The following is a 26320-nucleotide window of genomic DNA, read 5'->3' on the forward strand; positions in this document are numbered from 1 at the left end:
AAATATCAAGAGGTAAGATTTAAGTATGAGGGAAGAACTCTGTTGACATATTTAAGTTTTAAAAAAAAGAAAAAAAAAAAGAAGGAAATATACCTAATTTATAAGTAAATTATTATAAATAAATTTTAACAAAGGTTGATATCACAACAGTCAATACAAAATCAATGCATGGAAGCTAGAAATTTGCAGTAATATATAAGCTTGTATCAAAGTTATTAAACTGAGAAATTACTTTAATCTTATGTTAATCCATATGTAACATAAAACACTCAAATGACCGATTTGCTTTATAGTTATTTATAGTATTTACACTATTTATAGTCTATATTACTAAATACTATGTGTATATATAATCTACATAACATCCTAACTAATTTTAACATTTAATTTTATTACACTACTTTCAGAATACACTTTTGGTACATCTGTATCAAAATACTGTGTATGTATTAATCACCAGTTTATATACTGTATATCAAATGATCACATCTTTATAGGACCATAAAAAGCAGATATTTTTGAAGAGGCTGTTTATTTGCCAAAAGCCTTAAATAGTCGATTTAACTTGATAATTTGATTATTTTTGTTCTTAGGAGAGACAACAATTATATAGGTTAAATTCATAAATAACTGTTAACAGAGCAGTTAAAATAGATCAATACAAAGCCAATATTTTAGTAGTACTGGTAATGATGACGATTTTGTCAGTTACATTTGTTACATATTTAAGATCACTGAAAAAACAATGTTCTCCACAACTAATACCTAATTCACAAAATAATAATAAAGAAGTGTGCATTGAAAATGCAAGTGTGTTACAACAGGGTTTCAAATGTGCTAAATTACATTTTTAAAACAGCTATGATTTGAAATTACTCAACAAATCTCATCTGACCTTCAATTAAAGGGCTCTAACATAAGAGTGAGGGGCGTCTAAAATGAATAAATCGGAACACATTAAGTATAGTTTTAACAACTTTTAATGAACTTTTATTACCATAAAATAAAAAATTGCTCCTCCGCATGTGGCACAGTGCAGACCAGCCACAGCTGAAGAGCATTATACAGCTTTGCTGCAAAGCACACAGACATACAGTAGTGTTAGTATGTCAGTCACAACATCTCTGTAAATCATGAGAGTATAATACTTTTGAGCGCTGTGCTCTTGATAATCACAACAAGAGATGCTAAGACAAAAATTACAAAAATCACTGTTTTGTTAAGAGATTTCTGTAAACAGTAATTCTTGGAAGGACAGAAAACTCCAAATAGAATATTCTATAATCACTGCTGATACCTTTGTCTTTTAATTTACAGTATTATTGCTGATAATAGAGAATAAGTCTTTCACACATTCTTATAGTTTGTTGGTCATTGGGGCAACAACTGATTCATAGTGAAAAGGTAGAGTCTTTTTTTGGCAGTTTGGTGCCCACAATTATGGCTGTATTGTTATTCTTTTTAAAACACTGTTCAGATCTGCACTATTAGAATAGGTTTAGAGTTCACATAGCCCAAGATATGTTGGCTGCATGTTCCTTAGCCTTCATTCGCAGTACAGCAATGCTGGATGAACGCCTTTCAAACTCAGGTTTGGTTTCAAATGTGGCATGATTGTTTGGTGAAGGAGCCAGAAGTGAATCGGCAAAGAAGTTATTAAGAGACACGTGATTAACTCCAAACTGGTTTTGCTGGTGATTAGGGAATCCCACGTAACCATGCTCACTGGCCCGCGGTGAGTGGGGGTAGGGAGATGTCACACAGGGAGGGGAACCTCGTGGGATCATGCAGGAAGAGACTACAGAGCTGCCTGGAGTTGGACCCGTCCACAAGTTGTTGGGAATCTGTGTGGTCAGGGAAAGGCGGAATAATGAAAAATCAAACAAAGATTGCACCTGTATGTAAATCACACCAAATCAGCAAGCTTCCAATTTAATACACTGTAAAAAGTGAATACACATGCAGTTGTTACCTACACTGAAATTTTTTTTTTGTCAGATAACCTAATAAATGTGCATCATGTGGTAACATCTAAATTTACAGGTTTTATTCAAGTCAAAAATATGATTTAATATGACTGAATCAACCTGACTACATGAGGTTCCAGCAACAGCAGTATTTTTATGGGTTGGATCAGGTAGTAATATAACCTAAGACAATTGCAGGTTACCACTTTCTACAGTGTATTTCTACACTGCAAAACCTTAGTTGTCCTTAATTAGATTTTTTCAAGGCATTCGGTTTGCATGCTTTTTCTAAGTAAACATACTAATTTGGCTCAAGTAAACTGAACTTCCTTTTTTTAAGTAATGTTAACTAGTTACAAGTAAACTTAACTCATCTGTGATTAAAGTATTATTGTATTTAAATTGAGTTATAGCACATCTAAGATCAATTATGTCTGGAATCTCAGTTAGCCATACGGCACATTGGATTCTACTCAGTACTTCTCAGTGCACATAAATAGGCACTTTTGTAAAGTACAATTGAGTAGAGAAGAATGGCTTAAATTTAACAGGCATCAAGTTCACCAGAGGTAACACTAATCACCCTCATGGTGACTTCATACAAATCTCATCAACCAGCTACAACGAAACACAACAACAGTCAGAAGAATGAAAACTTTATACATTTTTAAATAACAATTATTATTTTTATACATCAGTTCCTTTGTTTTGACCAAACATACATAATTTATACAAGCGCAAGGACTTATGCATATTCCACACAGCTGCAATTTTGTACTGGATAATTTTAAGTTAGCTGGACTCAAAGCCAAAGTTTAAAGAACATATACTGTATATTTCAGTTCTGATTCCAAAATGTGACATTTTAAGTACTGATTAATTAGGACCTCTTAAATGTTTTATTAATGACAACTTTAGGATTTAGAGAGTAACGTTAACTTAAACTAGTAAGAATAGTGAAAAGTTAACCTTGAGTAAACAATTTTATTTTTATAATTTCAGATAACTATTAATATTTACAGTGTACCTAATCTGACCGTTAAAATTACTTTTGTTAGAAATAACAGTGGTCAATTATATCTAATAATCTATGTCAATAAAACCAGTTCTTTTAAATGTTATCACATAAAGCTCTTGTTTTTTAGGTTACAAATTGTACAGTGTATGCTAATGAGAGGTGAACTATAATTGGACATAAAATCCCTGCTTAGTAAGGATATCTACAGTAAATGAAAAAGGGAGGGAAAACAACATCAGGAACTCATGGAGCAAAATATCCACAATCAAAATGAAAGAAATCAAAATGTTTGGAAATTCAAAGCACGTATAGAACATAAATCTTGTATATATATATATATATATATATATATATATATATATATATATTTTCCCCAGGCATGCTAAAATGCATATATATATATTCTGATAAACTGGTGACATCAAATCAGATATGACCTCAGACTAAATTAAAGTGCAGTTTCAATTATATCTAAAGACTTTAAATAAATCCAGACCAGGCTTTAAAACAAACAAACAATGCATGCAGCCCACAAAAATGCATTTATGTTGGCCACAAAAATCCACATTATAATGTTGACTGTACACGTCAAGGGCATAAGACAAACACAAGCACTGCAATCTTGCTTAGCCCTCCCTCCTCTTCTTGGCATGCTCAGCAAGGACCTATCATAATCTCATATGAAGGCAGATAATTTTTTTTTTTTTTTTTTTTTTTTTTTTATGAATATTGAAAACGCATGAGCGAAGAATATAAACCCTGTGAAATCTGCTCTAAAGGAAATTGAGGTCCCGCAGTGCCAGAAAAATCTTCATCACTGTCAGTTACCGTGAGACTACGTTTTGCGGCCTGACTGGTGGACCGCACCACACCCGTCAAAAGTCAAGTTAGGAAGACGTTGCTACCCGACAATTCATGCCTAGTGTTTGTGCGTTATTTGCCATGCGTTATTAGCGACCCATCCAAACACACACTTCATTACACTGTGCAGACATCACAAACAATATCATGTTCCTGTTTTATTGGGGGGAGGGGTGCCTTACAGGGGTGGGGGGAATCAAATAAATTATGAAACCTACTGTGCGGGTATTAGCAATAGTGAAGTGTAATAATGGACAAATAAATGTGCAATATATGTTAATTAAGGCCTGCAGCATGATAAATTCCATGCATAATAATAATAATAATAATAATAATGCTGATTTGGAAGAACACATGTCATGCGTTTGCATATAGGAAGTGTGAACCTATAACCAATGCATAGCCTACCTAATTAAAATGATCGGCCACGGTGGGTCTATATGCCTTAGTTGATTTTCTCTCTCTCTCTCTCTCTCTTTTACATAAGTCTTTGAGGACACTAATAAAAACAAATAATAAAGAAATAAAGAAAGTCACTCACCTGTGAATAACTGTCTGTCCGGGGCACCATTGAAATGTCATACGTCGCTGCAAAGTGACTTTTGGCCTGCTGGATCTGTCCATATCTCTCTCTCTTCCTCCACTTGGCTCTTCTGTTCTGGAACCATACCTTAAAATAAAGAGAAACGTACGGTTATATTTCCTGAATGTTAAAGAAATGATTAAAGATTGGGAACTAACTTTTTATTTAGCCCTATTTTGACATTTTAAGTGACTCGCCTAATGATTGAAGGCTAAGTGTTTTATTGTTTGATGATTGTGAGTTGTCAGTGAGTAGATACTATTCGGTGTATAGTAAATGTGAAGGCAGAATTAATTAGAGGTTTGTGGGACGTAGTTACATAGTTACAAACTTTCTCAAACACGCACATAAAGAACGATTTGCTGTAAATCCACTATGCTTTATTATTATAGTAGCCTACGAATAAGCGTCCATTAATCTAAATTAAATGTAGGAAATTCTAATTTAGCCTGCAATATGTATGCATAAGGTTTCAAGAGATTATTCAAGGCTATTCTCATGTGAAAATTAAATGCCAAAATGTTGATAATGACAATGCTTTCTCAAACTATTTGAATTGAACATGCATACAGAATGTATTCAAAATAACATTGTCTCAGAACTGTAGATATTTAATGAATCTAAGTTACCTGTACTCTGGCCTCCGTGAGCTCTGTTCTCATGGCCAGCTGTTCTCTCACATACACATCTGGATAATGGGTTTTCTGGAAGACTTTCTCTAGTTCCTCAAGTTGAGCACTCGTGAAGGTTGTGCGATGGCGTCTCTTTTTGCTGCTCGACACGTTACTGTCGCATTTCTCTTCGAGCTCGTCTAAGTCGGTTTTCTCTGGTCCGGTTGTGACCGGTGAGGCTCTGATGTTGCAACAGTTCTCCATCGAATGCAGGCTGCTGTCCTCAGTTTTAGGAGCGCAGTAACTCACGCCTAGTCATTATTAACAATTAAAATATACCTTAGTGCAAATAAAGTAGCTCAAACATATCTAATGTAATGGTAAGTTTATTATAACATCAACAAACATTATTGCATTATATAATGCGTACTATCTTTAATCCATGTACAGTAAAGTCATTCAACTTTGACATATATATATATATATATATATATATGTGTGTGTGTGTGTGTGTGTGTGTGTGTGTGTGTGCATTTATTGTATGTGACTGTGTATCACTGATCTGAAAAGCATCATATAAGTTTGGTTAATTTAATTAATGCAAGTGTTAGCCTACCTGTTTATTAATTAAATAGGCTAGAGTTAGGGTAAGAAAAATAAAAGAGCAATGTTTTGATAAGTATGCCCAATATTGTAAGGACAAAATGGACTAGGACAGCTTTACAGCAACCATAATTTCTCGTTAAAGTCTCACACATTGCAATTGTAATTATATCTTAAACATTTTGAACTGTTGAAAAAAAGCGGGCCCTCATTGAAAAAGTTAAATGTGTAATATGTAGGCCAACTTTTTTTCCATCTAAAGTTTATATAGAGGCTATTTCACATTAATCACAGAAATAAATTCAACTAGTCAATGGTAAATAATAATAATAATAATAAAATATTTAACAGTTAACCTTTTTGATCAACATTTGTTTTACGCTTTAAAAAAACAACAACATCGAGTTGGATTACTTTATTATTATTATTAATGGGTTCAAAATATTTTTCTTTTACATGTCACATTTTTTTCTTTCTTTCAAAAATCCAAACTTACTGTTTTGGTTGTCACATGGAGAAGACCTGTCCATTGTGCTGTGGTGATCATTGCTCTGCATTGAGAAGGCCTGAACGCATTTAGGTGATGCCTTGTTGTAGTACTGCACATTATCTAAAGTCTCCATGACCTGGTCCATGTAGTAATCGCTGCCTTTAATCGCTTGACTTTTCAAGGCGAACTTGTCACTCAAGTATTCCATCATCGTCTTCTGGCCTCGTCTCAAGCATGAAGCTCGTCAAAGGACACCATAAATGTTTTAGTGATGTCAAAAAGAAGTAATACAGCCAATAATTTGCACAGGCTGTTAATTTGTCTTGTCTTAAAGAGACCGAGGGCCTGTTTTTATACTGCAGAGAAAGGGGGCTTCAAGCAACCACCCAACTTCTGAATATGGAGAAGTTGAAACTCCACCCACGCGCACATCCACAATAAATAAGATTTATGAAACTCTGTGATGACCCGAGATGAAGCATTTACACTTTCTTTCGCTTTCAATATGTTTGAATATCGTTATTGGTTATTTAACTGACTAACCCGATTAAAGTGCGCCATTTTAAAATTTTGATATTGCTAAAGCCTAAAACATCCTATTTAACAGATTAAAATTGGTAAAAAGTATAAATAAATTAATCTTAAAATGCGGGATCTAAAATCTAAACCCCAGATTTGCAAAGTTGTAACAACAAATGTAACATTATAATTCGAGTAAATCTTCAAAATAACTTTCTAGTAAAGTATATTTTGTGGTTAAAAGTTATATATATATATATATATATATATATATATATATATATATATATATATATATATACACACGTTATTTTTCTAGCGGCAACCTTTGTACAATTGTAATGGTAATAATTAGCCTAATAATAATAATAATAATAATAATAATTCCCTTATATGAGAATTCAGCTTAAAAACTAAACCCATGCATGAATGTTCCGACGCTATTTAATATGACTTATTGTTTAACTACTTGTTTGTTGATTATGACGAACCCTGAAATGTAAATACATATAAAAGTTCAACGATTTGTCTACCCAGAAAGCAATTCGACATCTTTTAATAATTGTAAATAACTTCAAAAAACTATTTATATATTACATAAGTTTATATCTTAACTACTAAACCTTCATCCAAATCTATGATATTTTAAATATCTTCATTCTTAGCTTTTTTCAATGGCATTTACAGCTCTAATAAAGTCAGAATCTAGAATCTTCCGACCACGAGTCGATCAGCGCATGGCAACTTGTGATGTCCTATTATATTCCAATTACAAATAAATCCCGATACTATGACCCGAATTAAATAGAAGACATTGAAAAAACTAATCATATGTTATTGTAGCACATTTATATGGAATTGTCACACAGTATCATGCCTGATATATATATATATATTATTATTATTATTATTATTATTATTATTATTATTTTTTTTTATTTTTTCCTTTAGAAAAAAGTCTTGTAATACAGATAGCAAACGTGGGCTTGGTTCAATTCTAGCCTCATACACACACACACACACAATTTTAAAACAGTCCTTTCTACATATTACAGTTTTTTTCTGATTGCTTAGGCACTATCTTTGAAAATATAGGCTATTTTTCCTAAACTCTACACACTAACCACCAAACCTTACACCAAACCAGCAAAACATTATACATCTCTTGCAAAAGCAAACAATTCTTGCAAAACTCTTCAAACTCTTTTAAAAAATTGTGTTTTTGCGTCAATACAGTACACACAAACCATCTCTTGAATAAGCACAGGAAGCACCATCTACGCACTGATAGTATAAATGAAAAACACTTGTGGCTTTTGCTTTTTCTGTGTGCAGGGCATAGCAGTTTGCAATAAAGTTTTGTCATACATGTAGTAAACACACATACCCGCATGTCATCCAAATGTGTAAAGTATGGATGTGTATTCCGAATATAACACACTATCAATAAAAATAAGGGGAAAAAGTTATTTATTTGTTTTCTCAATGTTCTAACCCCCCTCAAACAACAAAAGTGCACTAGAAAAAAATAAATAAATCTCGCCTTCTTTGTGGGTCTGGACATAAGACTGTGGCCGATTTATAGTGCTCAAGCTCTGATTTGTAAGTGAACTCATTATCTAAAAGTATTTTCACATGTGTCAATATGGAAAGGCAATTGGCGAAATAGTGTAGCAATGTAGAGACCAGTACTTACAGTTTTGCTACAAGTGTGTTATAAAATTACAAACTGAGTGTAAAGCAGAGAATGTGCATTCAGTTTGGCAAACTTTGTAAATGCATTGGCTACAAGTGTTAATGGTTTCAGAGATAGTGCTTCAGGAATCAGTTAGTGTTTAAGCAATCAGAAAAAAAAAAAACCTGTAAACGACACAAATTCTTAAAATTTTTTATGTTCTCTTTTGACACTCTATAGCCAAACTCCATTAATAATGGATATAATAACACTTTAAGAAACTCCAAACAGTCTCTATTTTTGGAAATATGACCAACATACAGTGAGCATAAGGCTAATAAGCAGTTGCCAGTCTTTTTTGGATGCCAGAATAAAAGCCGGCACCAAAATGATTTTGCGACCACCTGAATGTTTGTATTTAAAACAGGAAAGGCGTCATCCGATACCACCATCCAAAAGTCTGTGTAAAAGAGATCACACATCGAGAAGCTCTCTCCCCACTGCCAGCAAATCATACCACCTGCCAGGCTAGCCATATCTAAGGGTCACTTCCAATGCTTGGGGTTTGATGGTGCCACTCTTGGAAAAAATGAAAATAAATAGGGACGCTCTTAAGTAGCAGGGGGGTTTCTTATTAAGGTTCTGAAATGACCTTGTATTTGGGCCCCTTGCTGAGGGGAAAATGTGAGAAATTCTGTGTGGTTTGTTGAAATTTTTTCTGCAAATTATAAGTAAAGCACATGAAAGGACTTGACTTATGGTCTGATTTCACTCAGTTCAGAACATAACCCCATGTAAAAATAAATACATAAATCTTATCAAATAAAATTTGTTTTTGTGTGAAAATGTATGCAGTGAAATAATTAAAATGTTTAAGCTATTACACAAGGTCTGTCAGTTCCTTAGCTCCCAAATGCTCCCAAAACACCCAATACAAAAAAAGAAAACACTTTTTATTGCTGTATTAGAGGACAACATTTTCAATTGTCACTTAATTTTTTTTCTTCAGTTCTTATTTTGTTGTCGTTATTTTAATTTTTTTTATTAGGCCCGCTTTAAACTACAATTGCTCAACTACTTTTTGAACAAACAGAAAAAAAAAAATGATATATATATATATATATATATATATATATATATACACACACATACATACAGCTCTGGAAATAATTAAGAGAACGCTCCATATGTATATAACTACCATGTGCTCATCGGATGCTTTGTTGATTAAATGTTATGTTAGGTTACAGTGGTACTCATACAAATAAAATACTTACTTTTCCACAATAATTGCTGTTGTTTTCAGCCCCATAAATACTTGTGGTTGGGATAATATTTGTGTATGTATTTGAGGTGGTTGTTTATGCCTTTATTTACCTGGGTTTGTTTTCTCAGGCCATTGCTGGCTGCAGAGACAGTGTAAATTCGAACGCAAAAGTTAGGGTCGACTCAACTGGTATCTCTCCACCTCTTAACAAACATACTCAGGCTCAAAGACATTCAGCTGAAAACATAAGTGAGTGTCAAAACATAATATATACACACACACATATATATATATATATATATATATATATATATATATATATATATATATATATATATATATATATAAATACTGTATATATACAGTATAGGCCAATAACATAAAAGTGGCAAAAGGTACATATAATGACTAAAGGAACTGCCTTAATTTGTGCACTGTCAGACTGGTACAGACCAATCAGAGATAAGTTGGTGGTTTCCTCTATTATGAATGTTATTACATTTGTTACATTCTTAAATATTTTTTGTACAGGCCACATGAGGCTTTTAGGCCAAAGACATGTTTGCCATTGTTTACTGCTTCTCTCACTGCCGTTCTCTTTCTCTTATGTAGGATAGACAGAATGAATCCCTAGTAGAAGTCAGAGGTCAGTATAAGCATGTCAGCTGGGTTTGTGTACATATGCCTTTGCAGTCACTTAAGTAATTAAAATGATAATAAATGGATTGGCCACAGTCAGTACTTCCAGCTGCAGAGATTGGGCAGCTCAGGCTGGGTCAGCGAGTAACATTTGGTTTGAAAGGCTGGTTTACTTAAGTGTGAAGCCTTTGCTTCTTGTCGAAACGGCTAAAGGATTTAGTCAATGCATACAGTATTTATTTTCCCTGTAATGTGTTCCTGAGTAGGTAAGTACAACATAGTCTATTACAAACCCAAACACACCAATAGGTTTTCGATGGCTCTGAATGCTCTTGCTAACCCTGCACAGATCTGCTCTCGCTGACAGTCAAAAAGATTATCTCTCATGGTTTGCCTATGTTTTTTTTTTTTGTGGGTAACAACTGGCATGAATTACCCACTGGCATCCAGTCAGTGAATTCAGTCATTCTGTCCACTGTTCATAGCTTTTGCAAAAGTGGAAACTTGTAAACTTACTGTTAATGCAACACTGCAGATCTATCTATGATGCTTCTTTTGCTCAAAAAGACCATATTACTCCCTTATTATTTTAATTCTTTGTGTGCTATAAACATATTTCATATATGAACAGAGTCAAGCAACGTGATACCTATGGGCAGCCTGCCTAAACACAATGCCAAAACTCTCACTAACAAGATTTATTTGATCATTTCTAGGCTCAGAAAGCAGCTCCAAGACTCTAAGCTGTATGCAGAAAAATATTTTTCAACCAATATTTGTGAATATAACCAGCTTTTTATGTCCAATTTAAAATACACAAACACAGAGATTGCTATCTGATATTAACACTAGAGAAAACACAAGTCTAATAGTAATTCTGGTTTTTGTATTTATTCTACTTACTTTTGGACCTGTTTGCCATAGATTTTAGACCTGTGTTTTTTAACAATTTATCAAATAGATTAAAAATGAATGTTTGTGCTGGAAATTTGTACAAAACCAATATTTTATTGATGGCTATATTTGATATATAACTTTAATTTTTAGTTTTATGAACAGTACAAAGAAATGACAAAAAAGAAAAATGTGAAGAAAAAAACCCTAAACTGAATCAAAACAAGAATGAGCTGGTTTCTATTGCTTGTCATTGTCTGCATATTAAGCATGTCATTTGTAAATGCTTTCCACTCATTCCATGGCTCGCTGTGCACACGTTAACTGGAATGATGCTTGAAAGCAATACATATCCTGTGACCGCCTGCAGATATTTGGGCTATATCTCATCCATTGCTTCTAATTCATTTGCAGGAGAGGAAGCTGGATTTTAGTAAAAACAGCAGCTGCAGGGAATTTCAGTGGAGATCAAATGTGCATTATAAGTCTTGTTAAGGGCTTACATCAACAAGACATCCATCACACTCTGAATATATACACACCCACAAATATGAAGTTCAAAACTAAAGAACTGAATCAATATTATCTCACAAACACGAGCTGATGTTGTCTTTTTACTTGTTCAATTTGGCCTTCTTTCCTCCACCCCAGCCTCCACTGCGTCGGACCGGGTTGTCGCGGAATGAGATCCGTTCCTTTCGGGTCGGAGCTGAACTGACTCTATTGGGTGATGGCACTTTGGTTTCTGTCAAAACAAAGACAATATTTCAATGATAATGCACCTTCAGTTATACAAGGGTAGTTGACATACTCAATCTAAAACTATTATAATAGCATTTTGCTAATTATATTATTATTATACATATTGCTTTTATTAACCTCATATTAATTGAAGACTACATGGGATATTTTAATATATATATATATATATATATATATATATATATATATATATATATATATAAATCATTTGTCACACAGCAGGGCCATTTAAAATGAACTAGTGAAGGCAAAAAGGTGTTTAACCCTTTAAGCTTGAATTAGCGGGTCCGCAGAGAAAAAAATTTATTATCAAAATATTAAAAACTAGTCTTAACCAACACAAAATTGGTATTGTTTTAAAGCTTAGAAGCTGTATTTTACAATGCATGTAGACATTATGACCAAAACTGAAAACGTTCTTTGAAATTTGCAGTGTTCCGTATCATAAGTGTTCCACTTTGATAATTTATTAATAAGTTTGCACTACACATACAGTATTATTGTAATCGGTTAAAATATCAAACTGATCAAATAGTCATATGTCTTATGTTGTTGGAAATCTCTAAAAGAGTAGAATATAACCAGCCTATTTGTTTTACTCACCGAAAAATATAACAAGTAATAGCTAAGTATGTCTTTGACATACATGTTACATGTAAACAGATGTTGCTTATATGCTGCGATTTTGCTTATAACTTCACGAAAAATAAACAGAACATAAAATATGACATACCACTACTTAGAGAAGGTAAAATGAGCCCACACACAGCGTAATCTGATGCATAGATCATTAGATAATCCACACAAAGCAGTGCACACAGCACATAATGTGTTATCTGGCTAAAAACATGTTCGCTTTCCTGGATCAGATGACTTCATCGGGAATTAAGTAGTACATTGTCCAGCATCATGGAACGCTAAATCAATCGTTTTAGGATTCAGATCGCTGCAACCAGAGGTGGAAATCATCCAAATATGGGCAGAGAGGATCATTCACTCTAATTACATAAGTTCATGACAGACTCAATGATGGCTGAAATGACACAGAATGGAACTGAATGAGATCTCGTTACTCATGCCTACATGCTGTGGAGAGAAAGCAAACCTTTAGTCATTGTTGTATTTGCATGTGTAATTAGTTCTTATGTACAAATCTTATGTTTTTTTTTTTGTTTTTTTTTTTTTTTGTTGGAGAGGCTTTTGGACACGTTTTTGGACACTATGATAAATTATATTTTAAATGATATAACTTTTGATTGCTTTATCATATCAACACAAAATGTTACTCAGTTACAGTTGACATGATTGGGAACAAAACAAAATCAGTTTTTCAGAGCTACCTTATTGACACCCTGAGATATACAGTATAATGTCTAAAATCTAAGTTTTTTGTGTGTGTGAATTTTCAGCAGTTTCTTAGGCTGAGAGTCTCAGAATTTATAATCTAAATAATTTAAAAATGTGCATCTTTAAGCATCTTTACAATGATACCAAATACTTGACCCTCCTTGTTTTCTTATATATATATATATATATATATATATATATATATATATATATATATATATATATATATATATATATATATATATATTCTAGTTATAAGCCTTTAATTTTGTGTATGCCACTGAAAGAAGTAGTCTTTAAAAACACCCTCAGAGCTTAAAGAGCAATAAAAATAGTGAAAACTTCAAACGAATGGTGACTAGTCACAACATCTAAAATGTACACTTTCCATAATACATTTATTTTTATTTTACACTGAAATTCTGATATTGTTTAAAAAAAAGTGTCTGTCTCTGTTTATCTGTCTATCTCTCTATCTCAAAATAGTGCTATCGTATATACAGGGTTGGGGAGTAATGAAATACATTTAACGGTATTACATATTTAAAATGCAAAATATAAGTAACTGTATTCCACTACAGTTACAATTTAAATAATTGGTATTTAGAATACAGTTACATTCAAAAAGTATTTTGATTACTGAAGAGATTTCTTTGTATTTTATTTTCATTTGTTTCATTTAATATTTAGTCCTTTCAGATGGAAAGCATTCATACATATAAATGATGCGATCCAAAGTGCATTTGAACAGCGGTGAAACACTTTCTTATGAAGTGTTACATTCATACAAGCATACAGAGAAGTACGTTTGAAGTAAGTTTGGAGCAGAAGAAACAGAAATAAACCTTGTGTAAACTGCCAGCTTTATGCTAAGCTAAAATGCTATTTCTAGCCATTTTACATGCACGTTACCAGGCACGATCATATTTTTTTATCAAGAAAATTCACGTTGGATCATAATTTATTTTTTCTAATAAGACCTTTGATATTAGGGCAAAAATTTTATTCTTGATAATAATTTCTAATTTTTGTATTGTTTTCCTGTAAAATATCTAAAAATCCTTAAAACAAGATCAATTAGATTGATCTTGTTTTAGAAACAACACTGCATAAGATATTTAGGTTTTTCAGAGAATGTATTTTTAACATGTGTATTTTGTCTTACTGTACTGGCAGAGTTTTTATAGTCAAAACAAGTGAAAAAATCTACCAGTGCTGAAGAAGTAATCCAAAGTATTTAGAATATGTTACTGACCTTGAGTAATCTAACGGAATACATTACAAATGACATTTTACAGCATGCATTCTGTAATCTGTAGTGGAATACATTTCAAAAGTAACCCTCCCAACCCTGCGTATATATAAGTATAGATAGAATGCATTTGAAATTCTCTCCCAGCAGGGCATTATGGTCCTCATCCGTATGCTATGGCCCGTCTGTGTCCATTCCACATTGAGATAAGAACAGTTTTTCTTTTTCCAAACAGAGAACAAAGTGAGCTTTTTTCTGTAGCCGCTGTATCCCACGTGTAGAACCCATGGCCACACTAGGCAAGGAGTCATACGTGGCAAGACAGAACGGTATATGGAAATCTTTATAGACTCAAGGCTGTGTGCACCACACAAGTCACTACCCACTATGATATATTGATGTATTCAAAAAATTATATATATCATCTTTATTTCAAAGACTACATCAGCGCTGGACAGAGAATGTTGTCTCATCGCCAAGTACCCCTTCCCTTAAAAAATTCTATACATTTTACAAATGCAGTACTTGTTTACCTAACACAAAATTGTGTTTTTTGCTAAATTTGTCTATGTTGTTCTTTGCCTGTGTGTGATGGATATTAATCACACTTCAAACCCTGGATGTTTATATTAAAAGAGACACTTGTTGTTGCCTGTGTTTTGTGGGCAGATATTAAATAAAAAGGCCAGACACTCATTTAACTGCTGTGACCAAACAAATTGTTTTCAGCCATTTTGCTCCCATTACCTTTGGACAAGGGCAAAAACAAGGCACCAGGAGATTTCCTCTACACGCATAATGAAAACGTTTAAGGCTTCCTAAACCGTTCTTTATGGCTCTGCCCCAGTAAGCAGAGGGTATCTTGTTGCATTAAAACAAAGTAGTACTTAAGGATTCCTTAGTGGAATTTGAACACAGTAATAAGCCTGTCAACTTTTTGCCCATGACTTAAAGGCCCACACTGATTCAATTCAAATGACAAAAGGCCTATATGAGGGACTGGGAAAATTTGCATTATGTTAGCTGATAAACAACAGACATGTTAATGCACTACGAGAATAAAACATTCCTTTCAGAAAATGAGTACTGATATTTGTGGCCATGATGATTGTTACCATGAGTCACTGGAATGGCTTTTGAAATAATAATGAATACAATGCATACAAACTGCAAAATGAACAATCTATTAATGAATCTTGGAATATTTCCATATATGTCAATTTTATCCTTCCAACACGACAAGAGCTTTGATCTGCAGAGAAACAGCCTGATGATGCACTTTTTCTTTGTTAAAATACCTCCCATAAATCACCTAAAAATACCTCCGTATGAAAGACTTGGTTCAGTCAGTCATTTAGACAGACAGTCAGTCAGTCAGGCTGTCAGCATCCTCGTGGATTTCATTTTCAAATCATCATCAGAATCCAATTTGGCTTCATTAGGAGAGACAGTGAAAGGCCTTCACAGTCCTACATGTCTGTGTTAAATGTGCTTGTGTCCCTTAGTGGTATCTTTGTCAGGGCGAGTCACTTTGTGTGTATGACAGTGCTTGCACTCATTCAGTGAGCTGACAGTGCTCTCTCGCTGGTAGATTCCTGCTGAAAGAGAGATTATTCCCTCTGCCCCCTCTTTGACACTGTCTGCTAAGCTCACACACGTGCACACATGCAATTACACGCACACACACACACACACACACACACACACACACACACACACACACACACACACACACGGGCACATACTGTATGCTCAAGCATACCTCTATGTACACATACACATGCATTTAAGCTTAATCATTCAAACACAGGCACTATATCATTATCTACAACACAGCAACAGAACAACAATGAAATCTGATTTATTGTAGGTGTTGTTATTGAGGATGATGTGTATATTCATGTCAGTTTCCATTGTGCACTTCACCCCACACTGTATATATATATATATATATATATATATATATATATATATATATATATATATATATATATATATATATATGTGTGTGTGTGTGTGTGTGTGTGCAGTATATGTGAGTATATATATTCATTCAGTTTATTTATAGTGTATATATATATATATATATAAGTTTTGAAACTCACTTGTGTGTTCAGCTGAATGTCTTTGAGCCTGAGTATGTTTGTTAAGAGGTGGAGAGATACCAGTTGAGTCGACCCTAAACTTTGCTTTCGAATCTACACCATCTCTGCAGCCAGCAATGGCCTGAGAAAACAAACCCAGTTAAATAAAGGCATAAACAGCCACCTCAAATACACACACAAATATTATCCCAAACACAAGTATTTATGGGGCTGAAAACAACAGCAATTATTGTGGAAAAGTATTTTATTTGTATGAGTACCACTGTAACCTAACATAACATTTAATCAACAAAGCATCCGATGAGCACATGGTAGCGTAAGGGTTTATGTACAGAAAAGCCAAATAACAGTTCTTACCACAAGCTGCACCCTTCCACCATTAAGAACATCAGGGTCAATCTCAGGGAGGAAATGACTCCTACAAAATAATTGAATAGATTACCTTTAACACTGCATTTACACCAACGCACATTCTCAAAGATTTAAGCTCTCAAATTTGAGATGTATAGGTGTACATCTAAATTCATCACTATCATCTATTAGTATTAGCAGCTATTGTTTTATAAATTATCATCCATCTGTACATTTCTTAAAAGTATACAGTATAATGCAAAGCAGATATCTCACTGTCCCAAGTCTGCAGATTCTGCATGGGGGTGGACTGCTTGTGGGTGAAGCCACTGGTAAGTTCTCTCCTTATAATTTTGTCTTTCCTTTGCTCTCAGTGCGTTGTAAACTTCCTCCTTTGCATGGCGAACTGCACTTGACATAAACCAAGAAGCAAAGCATCCAAAATATTTTTTTTCCTGTTACTTCCATTTAAACATTTACAGAAATCAACATTACATTTAGAAGGTGGTTGTTTGTCATAACATTTCTGAAAAGCACTATGTGAATCAAGAAATGAATTATTTTTTTTTTTTTACTAGATTGTAATGGAAACAAAAGTACAAACAAAAAAAAAATTACATTTAGTTTGGCAAGGCATTACTATATAGCTCCAAAGGTGGACAGTGCATGTGGTTTATGTTTAAGCCTATTGAGCAACAAAAATGAGCAAAAGAGTCGGAAGTAGGAAAATTTATGGACATTGTCGATACTTGCCACCCAAAAGCCCTAATTCAAAATAAGCACATGCTCTCAGTGGAGACTAGAATGAATTGATAACGACTTCTGACGGCCAAGTGCTGGAACTAATGAGCCATTTATTTAACTCATTTTCATGGTTTTGCCAAAAAGTAAAGAAGACAAGGTTTATGGGTTACAGTTGTCATGGGTTAATTGAAAATCCACTAAAAATGTCAAGTGATTAACTCCTCCCTAAGGGCTGAACAAGAAACGAAAAAAAGGCTATGCACATTTGTTGGTGATAAAACGTGCTGAAATGTAACAATTATTCAGCATTAACACGAAGTATTTTGTATTTCTGGGCTTTCAAGCACTTGCTTACTACTGTTTTTAGATGTATATTATGTCATAAATAGAACACAAAATTACTTTTTGATATGTGAGTGACAAGCATATACTGTACATACAAATTACAGTTTTTGAACAGAGAAAGAGAAAAAAGAATAGAATACAAAATCAAAGAATAGAGATTGCAGCTATTACACTTCTAGTTCTTAGGCTTACATGTTTATACATCAATATTAATATTTTTGAATCTATTTAATGTACACTCACTGAGCACTTTATTAGGAACACCTGTACACCTTCTTATTCATGCAATTATCTATTCAGCCAATCATGTGGCAGCAGTGCAATGCATAAAATCATGAAGATACGGGTCAAGAGCTTCAGTTAATGTTCACATCAACCATCGGAATGGGAAAAAATGTGATCTCAGTGATTTGGACTGTGGCATGTTTGTTGGTGCCAGACGGGCTGATTTGAGTATTTCTGTAAGTGCTGATCTCCAGAGAGTTTCACTAACAACAGTCTCTAGAGTTTACTCAGAATGGTGCTAAAAACAAAAAACATTCAGTAAGCAGCGGTTCTGCTGACAGAAATGCCTTGTTGATGAGAGAGGTCAACAGAGAATGGCCAGACTGGTTCGAGCTGACAGAAAGGCTACAGTAACTCAGATAACCACTCTGTACAATTGTAGTGAGCAGAACAGCATCTCAGAATGCACAACACATCGAACCTTGAGGCAGATGAGCTCGTCTGGCACTTTATTAGGACCATAGTGTTCTTAATAAAGTGCTTAGTGAGTGTATATCTTATATCAAAATTTTACATTCAACTAACAAAAATGTATCATGAAAAAGATTTGAGTTCTAGATCATTCATAAAAAGTATACAAATTGGGGAATCAACAGGTGCATATGAAGTATCTTGGAATTTGCTGAAATAAAAAAAAAATTCAAAAGAATTGGAACTGTTTGAAAAGAACGTATGTACATACAGTATACACACATTTATGTAAATGACATGCAGAGTTAACAGAGTTTATAGGAAAGAAGCACATCACATCTAGTGTCCGGTAGTTCTCGAACCCATGTCCCCCCATCTATCCCACCCTCAGGACATTAGGGGGCCCAGGAGTCATGCCTGTTAGAGTATCTCATAAGTATATTAGGCTGTGTGGTACTGCAGTGGTGGTGGCAGGGGTCTGGTCTCTGAATTAGTGAATCGGCTCTTTCATGGGGGGCACAGGATGACAGAACCAAACTGCGGGGTAGCATTGGTGGAACAGGTCAAAATAGTTCCTTGAGGTCACTTTGCAGGTATTTAAAAAAATACTGTTCTCCCTTCATACCAATACTGATTTTTCTCATTCAAATAACTATTTAACAGGCTTATATGAATCCCATCTGGGGAGGCGATATCATCTTATGTCTATCAAAAATGCTTCCACTGATGATGCCAAACTTTTGAGCTATTTTTGGGTCTGACTTACTAAACTGCAATTTGGCCTCCAAAATGCCTACATTTTTTTCATCACAATTAAGTCACCACATGCACTCACACATTTCACAATTTCGCATAGGACACACTGAATGAAATTGTACTCTTGCATGTGGGGGATTCTTATGTGTGTATGTGTGTGTTTGTGTGACTATGAGACATACCCATGGGGCTTTGATTGTTTGGAAGTTCTCTGAGCAGAATCAAAGAGGGAGGTCAGGTCTTTTATCGTAAGGTTCTGTCTCCCACTTTCCTTTACCCTGTGTCAAACCTTCACCTCCAGAGGGCAGACCACAGGCGGTCAACCAGCGGTCAACACACACACATACACAAACACATGCCACAGCAAACGCTTTCGAAATGCAAGAGGCTTGTATGCATGCATGAAGTACTTGTCAATCATTTCAAACTGACAAAACCACACTGAAATTGATGGATCAATGGAGGAAAGAAATATTATAACATTTTAAGGTGCAAGGATTTCTCCTACAAATTATTGGTTGAATTGGTGGGGGAAAAATGTGAAACAGTGGTAATATTAATTTAGATTTGGTTATTTGGTTAAGAATTTTGGTTGCGAATAGCCTCTTACAAGTCTGGGTCTTATAAAACCACAACGGAGCCAGGGAAAAAAACAAGATGTTTCTAGACAAAGCCTATATTTCAAACTTTATTTACTGAAAAATCAATTAAACATGGAAAACATGACCAAACTATTGATGCAAGGCAGATTTTATCTGCAATTGAAATACGTAACAATTTAGGGGTTTGAATTGCTTGGGTTTTGAGTTGCTTCGAGAATTGTGTTCTAGTGGTTGTATTTTTAATAATGTATGTGTATTAATATTTACTAAAATAAAACATATCCATAATATTTTAAAATGTAATTTGAGCAATGAGGTATTTCTTATGTTAAACAGCATTCATTCATTTATTAACTAAAGTAAGACATTATATGTTAGGTAAATCCTTTCAGCTGATCTAAAAAATGATTTTGCAACTAGTTTTCAAAGGAATGCGGCCAAACCAAAGTATCATCTACATGGCGTGATATACTGATACAATGCCACAGGATACGGGGCTGGAAATATAGTACACACAGTAGAGCAGTGAAAACTAGGAGGTTAACAAAAGGCATCTACGTGTGATGATTGCATTTCTTAAGATTACTTGAGCATTTAGTATAAAGAAAGATAAAAGAGCACCTTAGAGTGTCATGGAGTGTCTCTTTAACTGGGTAACTCAGAACTGTGTCCTGGCTGTACGGTTTGGTTAGGCTACCTGCTCTTCCCATTTGCTGACCTGCGGAAGACACCAGCAACACAACCCCAAAACCCCACCCTACCCCATCCCCACTAGGGATGGCCCCAAGCCTCAGACTACAGGCCGGCTGCTGCTTCCCTGCTCTCCCCCAGCAGGGGCTTACATTTCAGCTGAGCACTCCAAGCCCCCTTCTGGAGGTGATTAGCCCCCCGAAGCCGTGACAGATTCTTTCCGAGATATCCGACTCACTCTTGTTTATTTTATCCGAGCTCTCTTTTGTGGATGTGCTGGACATAAGTAACTCACTTGAAAATGGGTATCAGCTTACATACGCCAGGGAACTGGTGGAGTCAGAACAACAACAAAAAAGGAAAAGGAAAAAAAAAGCAACCGTTTGCATGTAAAGAGAATATCTTTCCAATTTACTTGCCCTGGTCTTTAATGTGACCCTTCATCTATCCCTCTCAGGGCTAATCTCTTATTCTTGACCTCCCTTGGTAGCCTCACTCTGGAAGCCCCTCCCCCCTGGGGTGGCACTGGGGCTACAGACAACTCTCTCTCAGTCTGGAACCCCTAAGTTCCCTACCTCCTCTGCACTTAACTCAATTTCACACTTTAGGTCCACTACAAAGTCTCCTGAAATACAATCACCTTGTTTATTCTTTACCATCCCAAACAACCTAATAGCTAGCTATTTACGATCCCATCATGTGCGTTCAATTTTATCAGTCGATGTGTATGTTTTCGTGTATTACACACAAAACAGGTCCAAGCGTGTCTCAATCAATTGTATGGATTTGACCATTTCACAAAGTTAATGTATAGGGGTGGGCGATATGACTAAAATCTTATGTCATGATATATATGATAAGAGTAATTTTATTTCATGGTAATGATATAGATATGTTTGGTTTTTTTTCTTTTTTTGGGGGGGGGGAAATCAATAAAAATCTATTTATATATTAAATAACCATATTGTAATGCCTATTTTTGGATAATCTAATCAGTGAATTAACTTCAAGCGACCCCGCGTCCACATGCGTGGACATTGTATTTTGGCTTCGCTATACACAACACATAATTTAAATTAATTTAAACCAACCAAATACTGTTCACAACACTCTAGACTGTCATTTAATGGTTAAACTTCAGGCGCATGACACAAAAACATGACATTGATTTCCGTTAAGTACTTCCATGGACGCAGAGCTAACAAAAGTGCCTCTGATAAGAAACCTCTAAGTTTTTTTTTTTAAACCTCTTTGGGTGTAAAGAGTAGCACCACTTTGAGGCTTTGTTTGATATGGCACTTTATCGCATCATCGCGCTGATAAGCATGATGTCAAAATATGTGGATTTTGGGACATTATTCCCTCAAATGTTGAAAAAACATGTTAGTTATTTTGAATAACTTGCAACATTAAAACATCTTTGGGTCATTTTAATATACATTTTGTTATCAGTGTACAATATGGTTCTATTCATTAAAATTAGTACATGCTTTCCTATATTCACTGTACATTTTAACATTGAGAATCAATAGATTCATCCAAAAGCTCAAAAAATTGTTGCTTTCAGAGGCTTTGTTTTTAATTTAAATTATGAAAATCTTTTAATGCCATAAAAATCATGTCCACGTTTCTTTCTGATGGATAAGCCCACGCTGCACACATGGATATTTACATATTGCGATATACACAATACCGCATATATATATATATATATATATATATATATATATATATATATATATATATATATATATATATATATATACAGTATATATATATCGTCACCATGATATATATCATCATATCACCCAGCCCTGATATAGAAATGATGGAAGGGACTGTTTATGGTGTACAATGTCAAGTGGGATTGCTGAAAATGGATCTGGGAATTTTCTTGGGAATTTAGGAAATTAGGTTGAACTTAAACTGCATCAGTTTTTATCATGTAACATATAAGTGTGTTGAGGGTGTTGATACGTTGCACACTATAAATTCAAATCAAGATCTATTTTCAGCTTCTGTATGAGTTGTTTAATGATGACTATGTGAAACTTCTAGTTCATTGGGTCAGTGGTTCTCAAGAGGTTTTGCTTCAGGACCTAGATTTTATGGTGGATATAAGTGGCGTCTGAATAAGGTACCAAAATTTTCATCGTACCAAAGTTAACAAAATGTCATATATAAAATGCCACTATGCAAAAATTGGTTAGTTGCATTTTATTATTTGCATTTAGTATTTTTTCCCCTGCTTTTGGTGTGTCCTGCCAGTCGAGAACCACTGCGCTACACTGATACATTTAATTCATAATTTGAATATCTTGTATTCTAGTGTGACCGCATGTCGAAAATTCAGCCCTACCTTCAAAGCAGTCCTTGAACCTCAGGCAGGTTTGCCTTTGAGTTTCAATGGAAACATTCTGGTTACTGTGTCTCCTGAACATGGCCAGACGTGCACTTGGGTCTAGAACACATAACACAGACAGGAACGCAGCCAAAAATGAGCTCATACGAATGCTAGATTCATCGAGCAGACCAGTGCAAATAGAAAATTGACAGAAACCAAAGATTCACTTTCCATTAAGAGACCAAAAGAGGCCTTGGAGAGCTTCACACAGGCCTTCATTGCATTAGAGTCACGCACTCCTGACCTTGATCAAAGCCAGCTTCAGGCCAGCCCTGGAGGATCCAGACCAGGACTACTGTGTCTGGACTTCTTCTTAGACTTACGAGCATTGGTGTTCTCCTATGTTCTAGTAATCAAAGCCGGTTCTGGGCCCTCTGAGAGAGGGGGACATTATAATATATGAATGTATGTTTGAGGACAGGCCAATCGAACATGACAAGGCATGGAGTAGAGTGGAGCTACTTGCTGTTATGGCAGATTAAGCTTCACATGTAATTACAAGCTCTATGCTAGTGTGGCATGACTCACTAAAGCACTAGAGGAAAAATTATAAAAAAGGTCTTAAAGACAGGCATGGTTTTGGAGAAATGGGCATTTTTCATTAAGTCTCGTAAAGTTTCATTTAGACTTCCACCCCCTCAAAAAGACTGTCTTCAGACATCAGATAGAATGAAACTCATTTCCAAAAGAGCCGCAGAGGGAGAAATCTGAGAAGTTTGCTAAACAGTTTGAATTACTACAAATTAAATGAAAAAAAAAAAAAAAAAACGTAATGAAGTTAACAGGTGAACAGTTTTGAGTAATTTAAATGTATCTATTTTAGTTTGCTTTATTTATTTGAAAGATAATAAATCGGTAGTCTTACCATGGACTGATCATCAATTCTTTTAGAGATACACCTTTCTAGAATTATGAAAGTAAACAATTCAAAAGAGTAGGTGAATGTATATACTGTAGATAGCTTACCCAATAATTTCTTCTGCTGCTGTTTCCTGCCCTTCATTTTACTGGCTCTCTTCAGCATAAGAAGCACAGTGGAGTTACTAGTGAAGCCCCTGATAGAAAAGTCGGAAAGAACACATATAGACTAACAGATTTACTTAAACTCTATAGATTTTTTTTAATTATATTTGTACATTACATGTATAACATGTAAGTGGGAGACTTGTACAAAGTTGCAGAGAAACATACCATTCTTTGATGATTTTTTCAGATCTCTCAGAAAGGGTGCTGTTTCTGGATATTGATGAGAAAAATGTGTGTTTGCTAAATTTTATTCTTGCAATTTCTTTGGATTTTCAAAGAATTTATGTTACGAAGTGTGAAGTGGCTCTTCGCTAATTACCTACTACTATGGGGAAGTGACATGTTTTGCTCCAAGCGGGCTGTTCCTTCTCTGTCTGACCAGGCATGCTTGGGTTGCTGTGGAAAAACAGAGTGGTCTTAGGGGGCATCAAAGGAGGGAGTAGAGACAGCAAGTAGCACAAACATGATCAAAGACTAGCAATTCTTCTTCTTACTCAACCAACTTGAAGTTTTAGGGGGGGAAAACAAAGGAATCATCTCATTATAAAACACGTTTAAATAAAACTAATCCTGAAAAAGGTACAGCATATAGGAAATTATAAAGGGAGATTAAAAAAAAACAATGTACACTGGCGGCCAAAAGTTTGGAATAATGTACCGATTTTGCTGTTTCGGAAGGAAATTGGTCCTTTAATTCACCAAAGTGGCATTCAACTGATCACAAAGTATAGTCAGGACATTACTGATGTAAAAAACAGCACCATCATTATTTGAAATAAGTCATTTTTGATCAAATCTAGACAGACCCCATTTCCAGCAGCCATCACTCCAACACCTTATCCTTCAGTAATCATGCTAAATTGCTAATTTGGTACTAGAAAGTCACTTGCCATTATATCAAACACAGCTGTAAGCTATTTGGTTTGTTAAATGAAGCTTTACATTGTCTTTGTGTTTATTTTTGAGTTGCCTCAGTATACAATAGACTGGCATGTCTTAAGGTCAATATTAGGTCAAAAATGGCAAAAAAGAAACAGCTTTCTCTAGAAACTTGTCAGTCAATCATTGTTTTGAGGAATGAAGGCTATACAATGCTTGAAATCGCCAAAAAACTGAAGATTTCATACAAAGGTGTACACCACAGTCTTCAAAAACAAACTGTTTTTGTAACTGACTCTAACAATGACAGAAAGAGATGTGGAAGGCCAGATGTACAACTAAACAAGAGGATAAGTACATCAGAGTCTCTAATTTGAGAAATAGACGCCTCACATGTCCTCAGCTGACAGCTTCATTGAATTCTACCCGCTCAACACCAGTTTCATGTACAACAGTAAGAGAAGACTCAGGGGTGCAGGCCTTATGGGAAGAATTGCAAAGAAAAAGCCACTTTTGAAATAGAAAAACAAAAAGAAAAGGTTAGAGTGGGCAAAGAAACACAGACATTGGACAACAGATAATTGGAAAAGAGTGTTATGGATCTTAACCCCATTGAGCTTTTGTGGGATCAGCTAGACTGTAAGGTGTGTGAGAAGTGCCCAACAAGACAGCCACATCTATGGCAAGTGCTACAGTAAGCGTGGGGTGAAATGTCACCTCAGTATCTGGACAAACTGACAGCTAGAATGCCAAGGATCTGCAAAGCTGTCATTGCTGCACGTGGAGGATTTTTTGATGAGAACTCTTTGAAGTAGTTTAAGAAGTTCTGAAAAATGTTTCAAATTGTAATAATAATTTTTCACGTTATTAATGTCCTGACTATACATTGTGATCAGTTGAATGCCACTTTGGTGAATAAAAATACCAATTTCTTTCCATAAGAGCAAAATCTGTACATTATTCCAAACTTTTGGCTGCCAGTGTAAGCCAAATCTGAACTGGCACACATGCTATCTTGGGTTATTAGTAGGGCTGCCCCTGACCAAAGATTTTTCTAGTCGACTAGTTGTCGTTAGTTTAAGCCATTAGTTGACTAGTTATCGCACATTTATGATATTAATTTAATTACTTAAATATATATATTTTGGGGGGCACCAGAAAATGGTTTGAGTTCCAGGGCTGCGAAAGAATTTTATAAGTAAAATTGCTAACACTGTTCTACATTACAGAGAAA

General features: G+C 34.8%; 2 protein-coding genes across 2 annotated transcripts in view; both read right to left on the reverse strand.

Annotated features, from left to right (window-relative positions):
- Positions 1–618: 618 nt before the first annotated feature.
- LOC127456520 (ALX homeobox protein 1) lies at positions 619–6640 on the reverse strand. The gene is made up of 4 exons (XM_051725057.1): positions 6140–6640; positions 5059–5351; positions 4388–4516; positions 619–1844 (listed from the first exon to the last, which is right to left on the reverse strand). Exons 1-4 carry the CDS (start codon positions 6342–6344, stop codon positions 1506–1508), a joined length of 966 nt encoding a protein of 321 aa, XP_051581017.1. The 5' UTR covers positions 6345–6640; the 3' UTR covers positions 619–1505.
- Positions 6641–10050: 3410 nt separating this feature from the next.
- Positions 10051–26320, reverse strand: part of LOC127456514 (leucine-rich repeat and IQ domain-containing protein 1-like) — a 56846-nt gene continuing 40576 nt past the window's right edge. Inside the window, exons 19-26 of the mRNA XM_051725047.1 lie at positions 24527–24603; positions 24373–24417; positions 24148–24236; positions 23137–23238; positions 17221–17350; positions 16951–17011; positions 16594–16714; positions 10051–11872 (exon numbers count right to left, since the gene is read on the reverse strand). Coding sequence (XP_051581007.1) covers positions 11742–11872; positions 16594–16714; positions 16951–17011; positions 17221–17350; positions 23137–23238; positions 24148–24236; positions 24373–24417; positions 24527–24603 — 756 coding nt within the window. The 3' untranslated portion in view covers positions 10051–11741. The remainder of the gene's footprint in view (positions 11873–16593; positions 16715–16950; positions 17012–17220; positions 17351–23136; positions 23239–24147; positions 24237–24372; positions 24418–24526; positions 24604–26320) is intronic.

This window comes from Myxocyprinus asiaticus, chromosome 18, assembly GCF_019703515.2.
Source record: "Myxocyprinus asiaticus isolate MX2 ecotype Aquarium Trade chromosome 18, UBuf_Myxa_2, whole genome shotgun sequence".
Classification (NCBI taxonomy): Eukaryota; Metazoa; Chordata; class Actinopteri; order Cypriniformes; family Catostomidae; genus Myxocyprinus; species Myxocyprinus asiaticus.